Here is a 16,596-nt window from a genome sequence, read left to right on the forward strand (position 1 = left end):
TTCTGCTGGCTCAATTCTTTCTTTCCACAAGACAAGGGAATAGTTTATTTATTTTTTTCATTTCTGTTCCTTCCCTGAAGTAGACTACGACTTCCAGGAAAAGGTGTACTTATAGAAGAAGTATATAGAATCTTGACTAGCATCCATCCATTATACACTGTGAAAAATGATATGACCAACAAGTTACAACATATATTTTAAAATTTTCAAGATTCAACAAATTTTTTAGGTCAGTTTAATGTCATTTAAGTTGAAATGACTTAAATAGCCAAGTTGATTGTATTTACAAATTTAAGGCAGTATTTTTTATACATTGTACAGTTTCATGGTCATGTGCCCTTGGATTAATTGAAATACTACCCATTAAAACAGTTAAGTGTGTTGTAAAACTAATGTCTACACAAAGGTGTCTTTGATTTAACATTTTACATCTAAAGGTTAAACCTACTCAAGCTGGTAATGTACTGAATTTATGTACCGTAAAAATAATTGTTAACTGGTGACAGAATGACCCACCAAGGACCAAGATAAGATCAATATATCAATAATGTTTAAATAAACGAGGGACATTTGGTAAGAAAATAGCTTGAGGGGAGTTACAACCAGTGTTATTTTAGTATTATTATACTAATATAATATTTCGAATCGGCTTACTATTTAGTATTATAATTTGTATTTATTTCAGCAAGTTCCCAACACAACATTTCTAATTTGTGTTTAATTTTTTAGGGTTTTCACCTGATATTTATATTTTATTTCATTTCAGTCATATTTCAAATAAAGTATTTATTTTTTTAAATTAATTTTAGATTACAATAACACTGGTTTCAACAAATATTTCAGTCAATGAGACTTTATTGTCAAAGTCCATGCACAAGCCCATTCGCACAAATAATCAACACACACTGAACAAATTTGAAAATATCAAACTGTATTTGTGCTCACAGATCTTGTTCTCACAAAACCTTGCTAACAGGAAACCTTATGTTTTCAAAATCCTGCATGTCATACAGTGCTCTAGGAATCATAATAGTGAAACAAGGTATTTGTAGTGTCAACAAGGAATAACAATCCAGGATTTACACAAATATGAATTATGGCAAGTTTTTAAGGAAAGCACAGCAAGATATGATCTGATTTTGTTCAAATCAATGTGTTCATATCAAACTCCATGCGATTAGGTAGCAAAACAGAGCTTACATCTCACAAGAAGATCCAAACAAAAATACTCCTCGTCACTACTGACCTTTTCTAGGGAATTCAATGTCAGTATCAATGACATTTCCACATATAAACAAAATCTATCATTTAAAACACGACAGGGCTCTCTGTAGCGTAAATAGAATAAGTTAGTTTTGCAACAAACATGACTTGCCCTTGACATAAAATTCATTTTGAACTGCTGTCATCATTAGCAGCATAAACCTTGCTGCAACCCACTTGATCCCTTCAAAGAGGTCTCAAATGGGCAATCTAGCCCCGAAACAAACATATTAAAAGAGCAGTGCATTGAAGAGTTAACCTAAAACAAGAAATGTGCTCTTGGCTTTTCCTTTTCCATTTAAGGCTTCAGTTTTGTGTGCAGAGGCTTATCTTTGACAGACGTACAGTATGTAATGCATGAGTAAACCATGAGCTGACGGTGTGGATGGATTGTAGTCGTCTTATTTCACATTTCATTTCAGTGAATACACATTCAGTCTTTTTTTATTTGTGCTTTAACACCCATAAGACAAACTCAATCTGAATCAGCAAGCTTCCAGAACCCAGCTGGCTTCACGTGTCAAATAAGAATTAGTAGTGCGTAGACAAAAAAGGACCGAAATGCTGAAAAATATCCAGTAAAATAGAAAACAAGCAGCCATGCATTTCATTTGTGCTGATATTTAAAAAAAACAAAAACTTCTTGCAGCATTTTCAGTGATCAGTTGGAATGAACATTGAGGGAAAAATACACTTCTGGCCTAACAGCTTCATTTCAAATGACATATTAGCTTTCATTTAGTGTATGAAAACAGTACAATATTATAATAGCAACACAAATAGGTTGAATGTTAAGGATCCCTGTTTTACTTAATAGGAAAAAAAGGCTAAATAAATCAGGTTTGAGCTTATTCAGGCTAAGGAAAACACAAAAAACATAATTTTTGTGGCCGAAACCTGTTGTGGCGCCACTCTTTGGAATAAATACTGATAATCTAAGACCATTACTGGCATAAAGAGGGCATGATAAAACTAGAATAAAAGGCATTTTTCAAAGGCATCTCTATTCCGAGATACATATTTTTGTTGATCGATTGGCACAATACACTTAAAATGTGTTTCCCACTTCCCCTCTTCCAAAGCATTGCCGTTCTGGCCTGTTTCTGCAGCCATAGAGGATTCTGGGAAAACACATTGGGAGAGAACTGTAAGTTGTGTGGGAGCTTCCTGGAAGCTCCCACACAACTTCCTCCATGCACAGCTAAGGCATCTGGGAAATTTGTAGCATCTTGGGTATAGCATTCCACAGCAAGGAAGGTGAAGCGAGGTAAGCTTAGCTGCCAATACAGTCCAGTTTAAGGAGATTCTCAGGTCTCAAAGTACTTATAGATGGCCGTCACATAGGTCATGACACTCTGCCAGTCGGGTCTCTCTGTGCGCACCATTTCACCAAGGTCCTGTCAGACAGAGAGAGTGAGTCAGATACGGGAAGGCAAGAGCAATTGGTCAGAAAAAAAATATTATGTTTGTGTCAACCTATGTGGTGTTGTGTGCTACAGTATGTGGTGTTGTGTGCTATGTTACACAAGTATCTTGCCACAGCTTGTTGAGCAAACAGCACAGCTAGCAGTCACAGTTTTCACCATTAAAACTAGTAAACAAAGTCATTACTAATCATCTATTTACATAATAAAAGCTTAAAGGGTTAGTTCACCAAAAAAAGAAAATTGTGTCATCATTTACTCACCCTCAAGTTGTTCCGAACCTGTAGTTTCCAGAAGTTTCTTTCTTCTGCTGAACACAAAAGAAGATATTTTTAAGTATACGGGTAACCAAACAGTCGCTGGACCCCATTGACTTCCATAGTATGGGAAAGAATAATATGGAAGTCAATGGCTACTGTCAACTGTTTGGTTACCAACATTCTTCAAAATATCTTCTTTTGTGTTCAGCAGAAGAAAGAACTTCATACAAGTTTGGAACAACTTGAGGGTGAGTAAATGATGACAGAATTTTAATTTGGGTGAACTATCCCTTTAATTGGGTAATTCTTTGTATATGTCGCCTTTTTGACCGCATGACGGGTTAAAACAATAAAAGAAAATTAACAAGATAAAACAACAAAGGGTGGGTCAAAACAGCTGGGCTGAATATGTATTTAAAATTAATGTTAATGAAATGCCAATAAAGGGTGGAAGGAATATTTATTTAAAAAATACATTTTAAGAATGACTGAAAAAAACAACATGCATTTTAATAACATTCCTGTGAGGAATGACTAAATTATCTGTAAACATCCAAAAGATCATAAATCAGGAGGATCATTGCAGCTTATGAAGTCTTCATCATTTATTTTTTCTCAATATAAGATGTTACGCCAGGGAAATTATGTCATAGTTTGTTGCATTAATGTTTTACAGCTGGCTAACACAATTTGAAAACATCTTCTACTGTTGAGGGAAATTCAAAACAAAAGAAGATTTGATTAACAGATCTGAATAAAGAGATTTGATGTTGTATCATACTGAGAACATTTCATTTGTTTACAACTGAATTTCATTAGGAAAGATAAAAAAAAGCACCTGGAGACATGGAGAAAACATGCCTCCTCTGATAATAAAGATACATCTAAAAATGCGTTCATAAACGCTGCATTTATTTGATCAAAGACACTATAAAAAGAGTAACATTGTGAAATATTATCACAATATAAAATAACTGTTTTCTATTTTAATACAGCTTAAAATTCAATTTACTCCTTTGATGTCAAAGCTGAATTTTCAGCATCATTACTCCAGTCTTCAGTGTCACATGATCCTTCAGAAATCATTCTAATATGCAGATTTTCTGTAAATGTTGTGCTGCTTAATATTTTTGTGAAAAAAAAAAATCACGATTCTGAAATTCAAATACTTTGTGGCAGTGTATATATTAGGTTGAGCCACTGTAATATGATGCATATCTGAATTAGCTGTGACGTTCATATTAAACTCACCAGTGTTGATTTGATTCCCACACTTTCTGCTGCCTGGAAGGCCAAAGTGAAATTTCGCCTCTGCAAAAGACAACCAGGAAGAAGTGATGTCAATACATGAATTGAATGCATATCTTTTTAAACACTTTTTATGCTAACTGATATTAAAGAACACAACATATAGAGTGAATTCAGGTAAATTGGGCCACATTAAGACATTCCGACTGACCTGAATTCACCCTATTTGTGTCGTTCGTGTGTGCACGTACAGACCTTGTCCTGGCTATTGAGCTCGTGGTAAGGGATATGTGCCGGTAAGTAGGTGTGAAGAATGGCACAAAAAGCGAGCCCATCATTCCAGCTGCTGCTGAAGTTGGTGATGTCAATATTCTGTGTTTGTGTGGAGGGGGGAGAGAAAGATCAATAATTACAATTTCAGTAGATGAACTGAGGGGATTGGGTGCGTGATGAAGAGGGACTGATGAAGTAGTGAATCTTTCGGTGTCTCTGTGACATTATGGTTGTAGTTAAGAGCCACAACTGTAAATCCTGTCAGAAATAATGACTTTTTTCTATGTTTACAGAAACATTGGCAAACACTGCTATTCATACAGTTAAACACACCTCCCTTATTTGGAGGTGATGTGTACATTATACTTAAAGTGTATGTTGACCAAAAACCCATATCTTGCTACATTCGTTGCATTACACTTAAGCATTACATTGTTTGTTTAGTAAACATTTTGCCTATTTTAATAGCGCTTTCAGTCACAGCTAAGACCATTTTACTGAGAATGAACACACTTCACAGTTTCAATTCACCATGAAATCAAAATGGACAATTCTATTGTAGTATTTATTATGAATTCATGTGCCCTTGTTATCTTTAATCATAAGTAATATCCCCTCATCTCTTCTCTTTGCTGATGACATGTTTACAACCTGTCACTCACATGACATCATTGCAATAGTAAACCAAAACCATCCAATCAATTCCCGATAGACAAAGTCAAGTCCCGCCCTACATTTTTTCTTGTTCGAAAAGCTTGGATATACATCACAATAAAGAAGAAAAGACTATCGCAACTTGCGAATTAAAACAATTCCCCGTCGTCCAAATTAAACAATTCCCCATCGTAAGTACACATTGATGGCCTAAGACAAGCGGTTTGTGTGAGAAAACGAACAGTATTTATATCGTTTTTACCACTTATACACAACCATGTCCGAGTGATCTGATGTGTGCGCAGACTGGTGCATAGATATATACACACTAGATGTCGCCTTGTCTACGGCAGTTCATTGGAACGAATGTCTTTAAGGCGACATCTAGTGTATATATCTATGCACCAGTCTGCTTACACGTCAGATCAGATCACTCGGACATGGCTGTGTATAAGTGGTAAAAACTATATAAATACTGTTCGTTTTCTCACACAAACCGCTCGTTTCGTGTCTTAGGCCATCAATGTGTACTTACCAGTGATGCGCGGGTCAATGTATAAACAACCCGGACCCGACCGACGTTTTCAACTAACCCGCCCGCAACTCGGACCGCAAAAAAAAAAGAAAGAAAATATTGTACCCGACCCGCTTCCTGACCCGCATTTTTTAAAAGTAGGCTAGTAAATGCATAGCAAGAAATACACATGACAAAGCCAGCACTTTGGTCATTATCTTTCATTATTTCAGCAACTTTGCTCTTTCTGTTTGTGTATTTGCGGAGCTTCCACTCCCCAGTCTTCACCTTTTCTCTTGCCGCCTCCATCTCTACCTGCAGACTGAGCTCGTGCGTCATCTTCGCGCCAGTTATTCAGCCAATAAAGTGTAGGCCTATATGTATTTCATAGAAAATTGCATGTGAGCGGAGTGGAGCGGGAGCAAGCGGGCGGATCTTGGACAGAACGCAGAGCGGCATTTTTAAAAGGATGGAGCGTCGCCCTATTTCCCGCTCCAATTTCGCTCCGCGCACACCAAGATTCTGAAGCATGCTCAGCCTGACTCAGTCTACTGTTGATGACTGCAAGATGGATTCTATTTTCAGTCAAAACTCGGCTCAATAATGGAGTTCAAAAAGTAGGCTACTTCAAAAAGGAAAATAAGAAGTCATACAGGTGTAAAACTAACTATTATGTGGTAGAAGAAAACGACATCGTTTCAGTCAGTAGGCCTAAAGATTAATTTTGGAATCTAAAAAGACACATCTCTCGAAAACTTGCAGTGTGATATGTGAACACGCTGGGAAGAAAGCAAAAGGTTAGCAAATTGAATACGGTAACTTAAAGTGTAGCCTAAATTAAATACAGCATAAAATGCAAACAATTGATACAAGCCCATTTAAATTTTAATCCTGCGCGCTGCGCACAAGTTCAGTTATAAGAATGTTGTCCTAATAGTTAATTTAGCCTAGGCCTACTTTTAAAACCTTTATGTATATTTATTTTATATTTTTGTTTATATACATTTTATTTATATTATTAGGCCCATTTATTCGTTTTATTTTACAGCAGTTTGTGTGTACAATGGATATAAGCCCATTTAAATTTTAATCGTGCGCGTTGCACAAAAGTTAACTTATCAAAATTCTGGCCTAATAGTAAATTTACTTTAAAAAAATTTATGTAGGCTATATTTTTGTTTATATAATTGTTATTCATATTATTAGGCCCATTTATTCGTTTAATTTTACAGGACTTTGTGTAGGCTATATTCCTTCTTACATAGGCCTAATTTGTCATTTGAAATAAAACATTTCTATTTGAAAAATGTTGCTGTTGCTCATTAGTTCTTTAGGAGGTAAGGCTGTGGTCTAAGCTACAGTGATATAGGCTACATGTAGATTTTTTTTCCCCTTTTTGGAGCGAGCGGGGGGCGATTTGAGTGGAGCGCGGATCAAACTGCTTTGAGCGCTGATCGAGCGATAATGAGCGGAGCGGCCTGATGTAGCTTTGAGCGGGGGAGCGGAGGGGTGGACAGTTCCGTGAGCGATGAGCGAAGATTCTCACCGCTCCACTCCGCTTATGCTCTCTATACTAGGCCTACTATATAAATTACAAAGGTTTAATTGGCATCTTTATTTCAAACGACCCGACCGACCGCGACCCGAATATCATTAAAAATATTTTTGGATGACTCGTAACCGCGGGTAACCGCGGGTGACCGCAGGCACCCGCTCATTTCGGATCAACCCGCGCATCACTGGTACTTACGATGGGGAATTGTTTAATTTGGACGACGGGGAATTGTTTTAATTTGGACTCTGTGCTTGTGTTTTGAGACAGTGACCATAGACCTGCATTATATGACTGACAGACAAGAACGGTTTGACCTAAAAATATCAAAATTGAAACTACTGCAGAAAAAAAGACACTTACATCTTGGATGCCCTTGAGGTAAGCTAAAACATACCAAAAATTAATTTCAAAGTGAACTATCCCTTTAATGTCGAAATTAAAATGATCTTGCAAAATTTCGCTTTTTTTATCCTCCCAACAGTCAGCACTGAAATTGTGAAAACATATGCCACCTTCTGTGTAGGCTTGCTTCATTACATATTACATACATTATAATAAAAAAAATAGTGCATTTGTTTACAATAAGCTCTCCATTTCCTTGACGAGTGAAATGTATTCTTGGTACACTGTTATGCAAACAACAAATCTTGCATGCTGTTCAGAGACCAGCGTTCACCTACTTATTCAAATTCACTGAGACCAGCGTTCACCTACTTATTCACATTCATGACACATTCACAGACTGACAGTCTCGCCTCGTGCTGAAGTATTTGTTCAGTCCTGCTTATCTACATCAACATACTTCACACATGCTTCAATCCATACACGGAAGAAGCCATTCGACTGATTGCGGGCCATTTATGGTTTTGTTGTGACCGGGAAAGAGGGTTTGCATTCATTAATGCATCAGCGTTTGCTCAACTAATGCTCAGATCTACAGCTCTCACGTGTTGCATTCACACATTATACACTACCGTTCAAAAGACAATAGATTTATACAGCAAGGTAACATTAAATTGATCAAATTTCTTTCTATTTTGCTGTTCTTTTGAATGTTTCATATTCATCAAAGAATCCTGAAAAAATGTATCACGGTGTCAACAAAAAATATAAAGCAGCACATCTATTTTCAAAATGGGTGATAATATGAAATGTTTCTTGAGCAGCAAATCAGGATATTAGAATGATTTCTGAAGGATCATGTGACACTGAAGACTGGAGTAATGATGCTGACAATTCAGCTTTGCATCACAGGAATATATTACATTTCAAAATAATACAATAGAAAAGTGTTATTTTAAATTGTACTAATATTTATAACCTCAATATTGCTATTTTACTGCATTTAGGATCAAATAAATGCATCCTTGGTGATGCATCCATAAGAGACTTCTTAAAAAAAATAAAAAAATCAAGCCCAAATATTTGAATGGTAATGCAAGTGCAATAATAAGGTAAAGAGATGCATTAAAACAAGACTAGCGAGTATCATTAACTACTGCTTTTCTGTATGTTTTCTGTTTTTTTAACCCATTGTCTTGTTTGTTGTATCTGGAATCCAGAATGAAATACGTAGGCTGTATGGTGGCAATTTACTGGAACTGATATTTGTTCACCCGTTGCGGTTCTTCTGATGTGTATTCAAGAGTTTCCAAAAGAAACAAAAGCACCCTTTCTGATTACACTATCACCCACGTCCTCTAGCAAAAAGGACCCTCGATTTTTAAAGAACGAGTAACCAGCCTTTATCAGATGTGGCAGGCCAGTGTAAACGTGCAAAGGGACGGCGTAAATTGGCAGAGCGCTCGCTCAACTTTCTGGAAACCCATAGAAAGTGGAGTGGAAGGAAGTGATGAGCTCATCAGAGTGGGTCACAGCAGCAGGGGATCGACAGGCAGGAAAAGACAGAGGTCTGTGGAGCACCAAAGTGGTCTCACACTGATAACGATGCTCTGCTTTTTATCCAGAGATCTGCGGTAGCACACGTACCACTTAAAGACACTACAGTGACCCCAAAAAGGATTTGGAAACTTAAGCCACACTTAGAGATGTGTGATTGTCATTGTATTTAAATAACAAAATATCAATAAAAAACATAGAAAAAAAAAAGGAAAAAGAAATAGTAACACTTTACCATAAGGGTAAATTTGTTAACGTAAGTTGCATTAGGTATTATGACAATGATAACAATAAACAATGGACACTATTTTTAGCACATTTATTAACCCAGGTTTAAATTTAAAATAAACTGTTGTTTATGGTTGATTCATGTTGGGTTATAATAAATTAAAGTTAAAGTTTAATTTGTTAAAATTGAAAACTAAAATTTAAATTATTTATTCAGCAAGGATGCATTAAATTAATCAAAAGTGACAGTCAAGATAAATTCTGTTCTTTTGAACTTTATTCATCAAAGAATCCTGAAAAAACTATCATGGGTCACACAAAAATATTAAGCAGCACAACTGTTTTCAACACTAATAATAATAAGAAATATTTCTTGAGCAGCAAATCAGAATATTAGAAGGATTTTGGAAGGATCATGTGACATGAGTAATGACAATTGTAATAAAGTTAATAATATTTCACAATATTACTGTATTTTTATGAAATGAAATGCAGCTTTGGTAAGCATGAGAGATTTCGTAAATCTTTGTTCACTGATACCTACTGCATTTAATAATGTTAACAAATTTAACCTTATTGTAAAGTGTTACTAAACATTTTGTTAGATATTACATTATACAACCATATATCATAAGTCAAAGTGGCCATCCAATATACTGTATAGACACTTAATGGTTGCCAAATATAATTGATGAACTACACCTCTGATTACTCTCCTAAAACACCTTGAGAATTTGAGAGGAACTGACTTGAAGTAAGAAAGGTCAATTTTGTTTTCACTTTTACTGTAAATTTGTTAAAAAGAGACAGTTCACCCAAAAAATTAAATTCTGTCATTATTTACTCACCCTCAAGTAGTTCTAAACCTGTATGAAGTACAGGAAGGAAGGAAGAACATAAAGGAAGACATTTTGAAGAATGTTGGTAATCAAACAGTTGCTGGTTCCCGCTGACTTCAATAGTATAGAAAATAAATATTATGGAAGTCAATGGGGACCAGAAACTGTTTGGTTACCAACATTATTCAAAATATCTTCTTTTGTATTCAGCAGAAGAAAGAACTTCATATAGATATGGAACAACTTGAGGGTGAGTAAATAATGACAGAACTTCCTTTTTTGGGTGAACTATCCCTTTAAATACCATTGTAGTCAGTTATGTCCACAACCCTCCCTAACAATTCAGTGAACAAACTCCAGCCATGTTGTTTGCAGCCAAATGAACGTCAGCACAACAGAACCGTGTGAAGAGACAGGGTTACGAAGACATCGAGACATCCTTCCCGTGTCCTCTCTCGTTTGTGTGCCAGTGTTCAAAGTGAGCAGCTAATGAAAAGAGGTCTTGTGTGCAAAAGCAGAAAGGCCCAGGGGAGAGAGCATTAGGCTAATCACATTGAAAACAGAGAAACAGAGGCCCGTTCGCGGCGCTCTCTGCGAAAAGTGCACTCCCAAGTAAAGCCAGGCCGCTTGTAATGAACACATTAGAGTTGCAGTGAAAAATGGCTTTTATCCACTAGTGGACATTACCATCAATCACACACACACTTACAGAGAGACAGACAAAGATGTAGAGAGGAAGGAAGAGACAGAGACTGTGGTTTTTTGTGTGGTGTCAAAAAGACAAAAGAAACTGAAAGGGGGAAAGTTGTACTTGTACTGAGGCGATAAAAGACAAAAAATCTAAACTGCTAATATCGGAATCTATAAAATCAAAAGAAAAAACAACTTTAAATCACAAGGTCATCAAAAGCACAAATCTGAGCCCACAAGGGTTCTGTGCTCTGATTGGCTGAGAGGGTTTCTGTTTGTGACATGAAGCGGGAGAAATGTAGCACACTTCCTGGCTTTAGGGAAACCATGGTAACATCACGGCCCAAAACCCTCTCTGAACGGTAAAATTTTTTTACGCTTGAAGGCAGAGGAGTCATTGCGATAGAAAATTAATTTGTGTATTATGCATGGTCACGTTCTGTTTAAAAATCAAACACACTCAAACACGAATACCTGAATGCTGACAACTGTGAAATTGGCAAGTGAATTTAAGAATTTTAAGCTACACTGAACAAAGAACAAAAAATATTATATATTAAAGTGCATTATGAAGCATTTTCCCTATTTCCCTAGTGAAAATCTTTGGACACCACTGTATGTGTATACATTACCATTCATAACAAAGAAATTGTATGTTTTTGAAAGAAGTCTCTTATGCTCACTAATGTTGTACTTATTTGATCAAAAATACAGTAAAAACAGTATTATTGTGAAATATTATTACAACTTTTAAAAGTTATTATCATCAAAGTTTTTGTTGAAACTGTGATACTTTTTTCCACAGAATTATTTTATGAATAGAAAGTTCATAAAGAAAGAATAGCATTTGAAACATTTATTTTTGTAACCATGTAAATTTGTTTACTGTTACATTTCATCAATTTAATGCATCCTTGCTGAATAAAAGTATTAATTTCATTTCATAAAAAAAATATATAAAAAAATCGTACTGACCCCAAACATTTTGGTTGTAGTGTTTATACACTGGTCTTCAATTTGTGGTCATAACTTGTGTGTGTGTGTGAGAGTTTTGTTTTTTATCACCTCAGGCCAATATATATTATTAATAGGGGTAAATATATAATTTCATGTTATGACCGATAACCAATATGATGGTCAATCTTATAAATGCAGATATTTATTTTATAATAATACATCTAATATTTGCCTAATCAGACCAATAATAGAAAAGCAGCTAAAATTAGCTCATACCGATATGGTCTCAGTATATATTGTGCATGACTATATTAATATTACAAGTGACTCAAATAAATGTAGATACAAAAACAACATGTACCTGATAACCCTCAGTCTTCTTTTGGCACCACCTGAGCAGAGCGTTCCTCTTGGATCCTCCATATTCCCTGGCTAACGCAGACAGAGGGTCCTTCCTTTCCTCTCTGGAGAGACATCAATCACTTTAACAGCACAGTTCCTTTGTATTGGACTCAACTTTAATAGCAAAAACGATCAATCTTTTTTTTTTGTGGAAATTCTACCAAGCTGCATTAACCTCATAGATGCACCAACTTTCTTAAGATGTTTCTGACACTGTAACTATTAATAAATTGATCAATGATTCTGTATTGTAAAAACAGATCATCTGACTTGAAGGAAGCAATTATAAGGTTTATTAATATGAAAGAAAGGCACACAGAAATGTCAACTAACTGCACTGAAGTGTATAATAATTATACATTATAAAACCTTTAATGACTCGATCAGGTCAGATTTGACACTAATAATAATAATAATAATAATAATAATAATAATAATAATAATATAATATATATATATATATATATATATTATTATTATTATTATTAATTAAATATGTTTATATTTATGCATATTTTTCCCAAATGCATAAATGTCCAGTTTTAACCAGCCAGCACTTGATTTGGATTTGACACTAAACAATAGTTGAAATAAAAAAGTAACAAAAAAAAACTATATATATATATATTATTAATTAAATATGTTTATATTTATTTATACATATTTTTCCCAAATGCATAAATGTCCAGTTTCAACCAGCCAGCACTTGATTTGGATTTGACACTATATAAAAAATAACAATAATATTAATTATAATATACATAATAATAACAAATAAATTAGGAACAAAATAAATAAATAAATATTATATTCTTAAATAAATATTTATATTTTTCCTTCATGCATAAATGTCCAGTTTCAACCAACCAGCACTTGAGCAAAACCAGCTACCATCAGAAGTTGGTTCTAGCTGGATTTTTCCAGCAAGGAAGTTAATGCTATGACCAGAAGGAAATGCTCTGATAATAAAGGAAAGTGCAGAATGATTCGTCTTCCACCAATGGCCTATTCAAAAGCCACGGTGGACCCACGGTCAGGTTTCAGGACAGGTAAACGAGTGACATCCATTATCGAAACACTGGCCTGTCAACACCGCAGTAATCAGACAGAGACAGAGATCGAGTGTGAAACAGAGAGACATCTGGCAAACCTGACAGCGAGTAAGAGTCTTCTAGAAAGTCAACACAAGAAGAGCCAGAGCAGAGATGAACATAAAAGAGATGGAGGCATACAGACAAACAGGGAAGGTCCGCTGCTTACCGTAAACGTCCTCGTGTGGTGGGCGTCACGGAGGCGGTCGGGGAGGAGGAGTTTGAAGACAAAGAAAGCTGGGGAGAAGACGAGCCCAAAGCGATGATTGAAGATGGCGTTGATGCGTCTGTCACCGACAAATCTCTCTTTAACTCTTCGCTGCTTCTGCCAGAAACTGACAAGGACGTTATGAAAATGATTACACCTTCTGTGTGATGTTAAAGGGAAATGAAAATTCTGTCATTAATTACTCACCCTCACGTCGTTCCAAATCCATACGATTTTCGTCCATCTTCGGAACACAAATTAAGATCTTTTTGTCTTTTCTGTCCCTTAACTTAAAGTCTATTCACCCAAAACGTTCATAAAAGATCATAAAATAAACCCATATGAATGGAGCAATTTAATCCAAGTCTTCTAAAGAGTCACGATCGCTTTATATGATGAACAGATTTATTTGAATAGGTTTTTATTCACATATAAACATTGATTAGCGAACAATGTTTACAGCATTCAAATTTGGTCATGCAGGCATAAGAACCAATGAGGTTAATTCTCGCATTATGCAGCAAGTATGTGGTTACGCAAGAACCAATGAGGTTCATTCTCGCATTATGCAGCAAGTATGTGGTTACGCAAGAACCAATGAGGTTTGTTCTCACACGTCAAGCAAGTGCGGTTGAAATTCTGTTTATGTTCGCTGATCAATGTTTATATATGAATAAAAGGCCAAATAAAATCTGTACATCATATAAAGCGATCGTGTCTCTTCAGAAGACTTATTTTACGATCTCTTTATGAACGTTTTGAAAGATTTGGGTTAATAGACATTCAATGGAGGGACAGAAATCTCTCAGATCTCATTAAAAAATATCTTAATTTGTGTTCCAAAGATGAACAAAAGTCTTATGGGTTTGAAACGACGTGAGGGTGATTTAAATCATTTTTAGGTGAACTACTTCTTTAATGTTGAGATAGTGAGAAACTGTATTGTCGAGTGCTTGACTAGTTGTTGCAGAACGAGTACTCAAGGTCCAAATGTACCTGATATGGATTTATTCGAGTCTATGTTTGTCATCCTCTGGAGGCCGCAGACGGGGCGCGTTACAGGTGAGGTCCGAAGGAGGTGGTCTGCTATTGGATTACATGAAATCACACATACAATCGTGAAAAAGAACAACAGGCTTTATGCGGCATGACTAAGCTTGTGCTCTTCTAAAATAAATATCCTGCTTCCTCCTCAAGGTCTGGCACACAATCTCTGGTCATTAACAGCTAATGTTAAGCCCGAGGGTAACGGTACAGCACGATTACACATGACCTTTAACTCTGAGTTGGCCTCTGAATAACTAGATCAAACCGGAGTGAGGGAAGACTGAAAGATCAAGGAGTTAGATTTCCAGTGTGACAAACGTCAGCTCACCAGGTATGCTCAGGTCCGTGTAGCTCGACCTCTTGTCCAGCATTGACGACAGAGGTTTGGCTGAGCTGATGGTGTGTCTCTGTAAAATAGGGAAGGGACATATACTGTACAGTTTAAGACAACAATAGGGCTGGGCAGTATTATTTACTATGAAGTGGCTGACCAAGGTGATTTTGAAAGAACCTTCATGTCAACCAAACCCTTTTTGCAAAGCAGATTTCAAATATTAATAATTAAAAAAAAATTGAGATGTTTTTTAAAAAAACTCACTAAATTAAGAATAAATTGTATTTAATCATTTTCATTAATATGCCTCAGCTTTTTTTTTGTTTAAGCTTTATACTATCATATATGCCTCAGCTTTTTTTTTGTTTAAGCTTTATACTATCATATATGTATGGAGCCCCTAAAGGGAAAGGGTGAAGAAAAAAAAAGAAAGAAATCATTTGGCAATGCTTTTGCGTTCTCTCGCAAATGCTTTGCGCTCCCCCGAGAAATTTTGTGTTCGCTCGCAAAGAACACAACATTTTTGTTAGCGAACACAAAGTTTCTTGGGGGAAAGAGTTTTTGCAAGAGCAGGCAAAAGCATTGACTTTTTATTTTTCCTCCCATCTCATTTTTTTTTTCCACCTCCATGTCCCTTTAGGGGCTTCGTATTTATGTATTAATATTTTGAATTGGATTTTAAGTTTTAAAATAAAAAATGTTGTGCTTTTGACATTTCTATATTTCTATTTGGATTATATTTTTATATATTCAGTTTTAATAATTTTATGTTATTTTTATTTTATTATATCTTTTTTTATACTTAAACTTCAACTTATTTTATTTCAGTTAGTTGCCAAGGCAACATTACAAATTTTTAAGTTTGCGAATTATACGTTTTTCATCTAATATTTATATTTTATTTCAGCTTTATTTAATTTAATGCAAATGGTTTTAAATAGTTTTAGTTCACAATAGTAACACTGACAGTATGCACCAATTTAATAATGCATAGTTAACAATGTAAGTACATGTTTTCGCTTTAATGTACTTTTTTACGAAACCATGAAAAAAATACCAAGCACAGATTTAAAGCGATTCTTTGAAACGGACAGTTTCAACTCAAAGAAATGAATAAACTTAACTCAAAAGCCGCTTTTGTTACTAGTTTAAAACACAGAGACTATTGAAAATACAAATCATGAGATGGCGAGTCTAGTCTCATGAAAATCTGTGATGTTTTGAATGCCACAAGAACAATTATTTTGAATATATCATAAATATGCAATATATATTACTCAGTTCTAGCTCACAGCACAACTTTAATAAATTCAATGATGTATGGAGCTCAGGCGGTCAACACATCAACAGCTAGGTGTGAATCATTAGTTATTTTTCACAACCTACTTGGATAAACAGTCCAGTCCTAGCAAAGACAAATGGTCGGTAAATATAATTTCTAGAAAAATTCAAGGCTCTTTCTTGTGCCCAATAACACAATTTCACAAATAAAATCATGCTTAAGCAAGAAAATATTGGCTGTCTGCAGAAAGAACATTATAGTTTTATGTAACACAATTGACAATTTCAAAAACCTTATGCAAGTTACATATCTCGTATCTCTCTGTGAACCTTTGGGACAGGGATGGGATTTTTTTTCTAGGGCTAGTATTATTTCTGCCGGGGAGAGAAAAAGAACGAATGCTGACATAATTTTACCTTCAGAAAAGT

The 16,596-nt window shown here is 35.3% G+C and overlaps 1 protein-coding gene across 4 annotated transcripts in view; it reads right to left on the minus strand.

The window, feature by feature from the left end:
- Window positions 1–910: 910 nt before the first annotated feature.
- specc1lb (sperm antigen with calponin homology and coiled-coil domains 1-like b) overlaps window positions 911–16,596 on the minus strand; it is a 32,466-nt gene continuing 16,780 nt past the window's right edge. For 2 of the 4 annotated variants that reach the window (XM_082140219.1, XM_082140218.1), the window contains exons 10-16: window positions 14,881–14,959; window positions 14,502–14,588; window positions 13,467–13,632; window positions 12,166–12,268; window positions 4,451–4,567; window positions 4,199–4,258; window positions 911–2,660 (exon numbers count right to left, since the gene is read on the minus strand). In XM_082140219.1, coding sequence (XP_081996345.1) covers window positions 2,571–2,660; window positions 4,199–4,258; window positions 4,451–4,567; window positions 12,166–12,268; window positions 13,467–13,632; window positions 14,502–14,588; window positions 14,881–14,959 — 702 coding nt within the window. In that variant the 3' untranslated portion in view covers window positions 911–2,570. Of the gene's footprint in view, window positions 2,661–4,198; window positions 4,259–4,450; window positions 4,568–12,165; window positions 12,269–13,466; window positions 13,633–14,501; window positions 14,592–14,880; window positions 14,960–16,596 lie in introns of all 4 variants that reach the window. The other 2 variants (XM_082140217.1, XM_082140216.1) reach the window with 1 other exon arrangement.

Source organism: Leuciscus leuciscus (assembly GCF_965113295.1).
Source record: "Leuciscus leuciscus genome assembly, chromosome: 16".
NCBI lineage: Eukaryota > Metazoa > Chordata > Actinopteri > Cypriniformes > Leuciscidae > Leuciscus > Leuciscus leuciscus.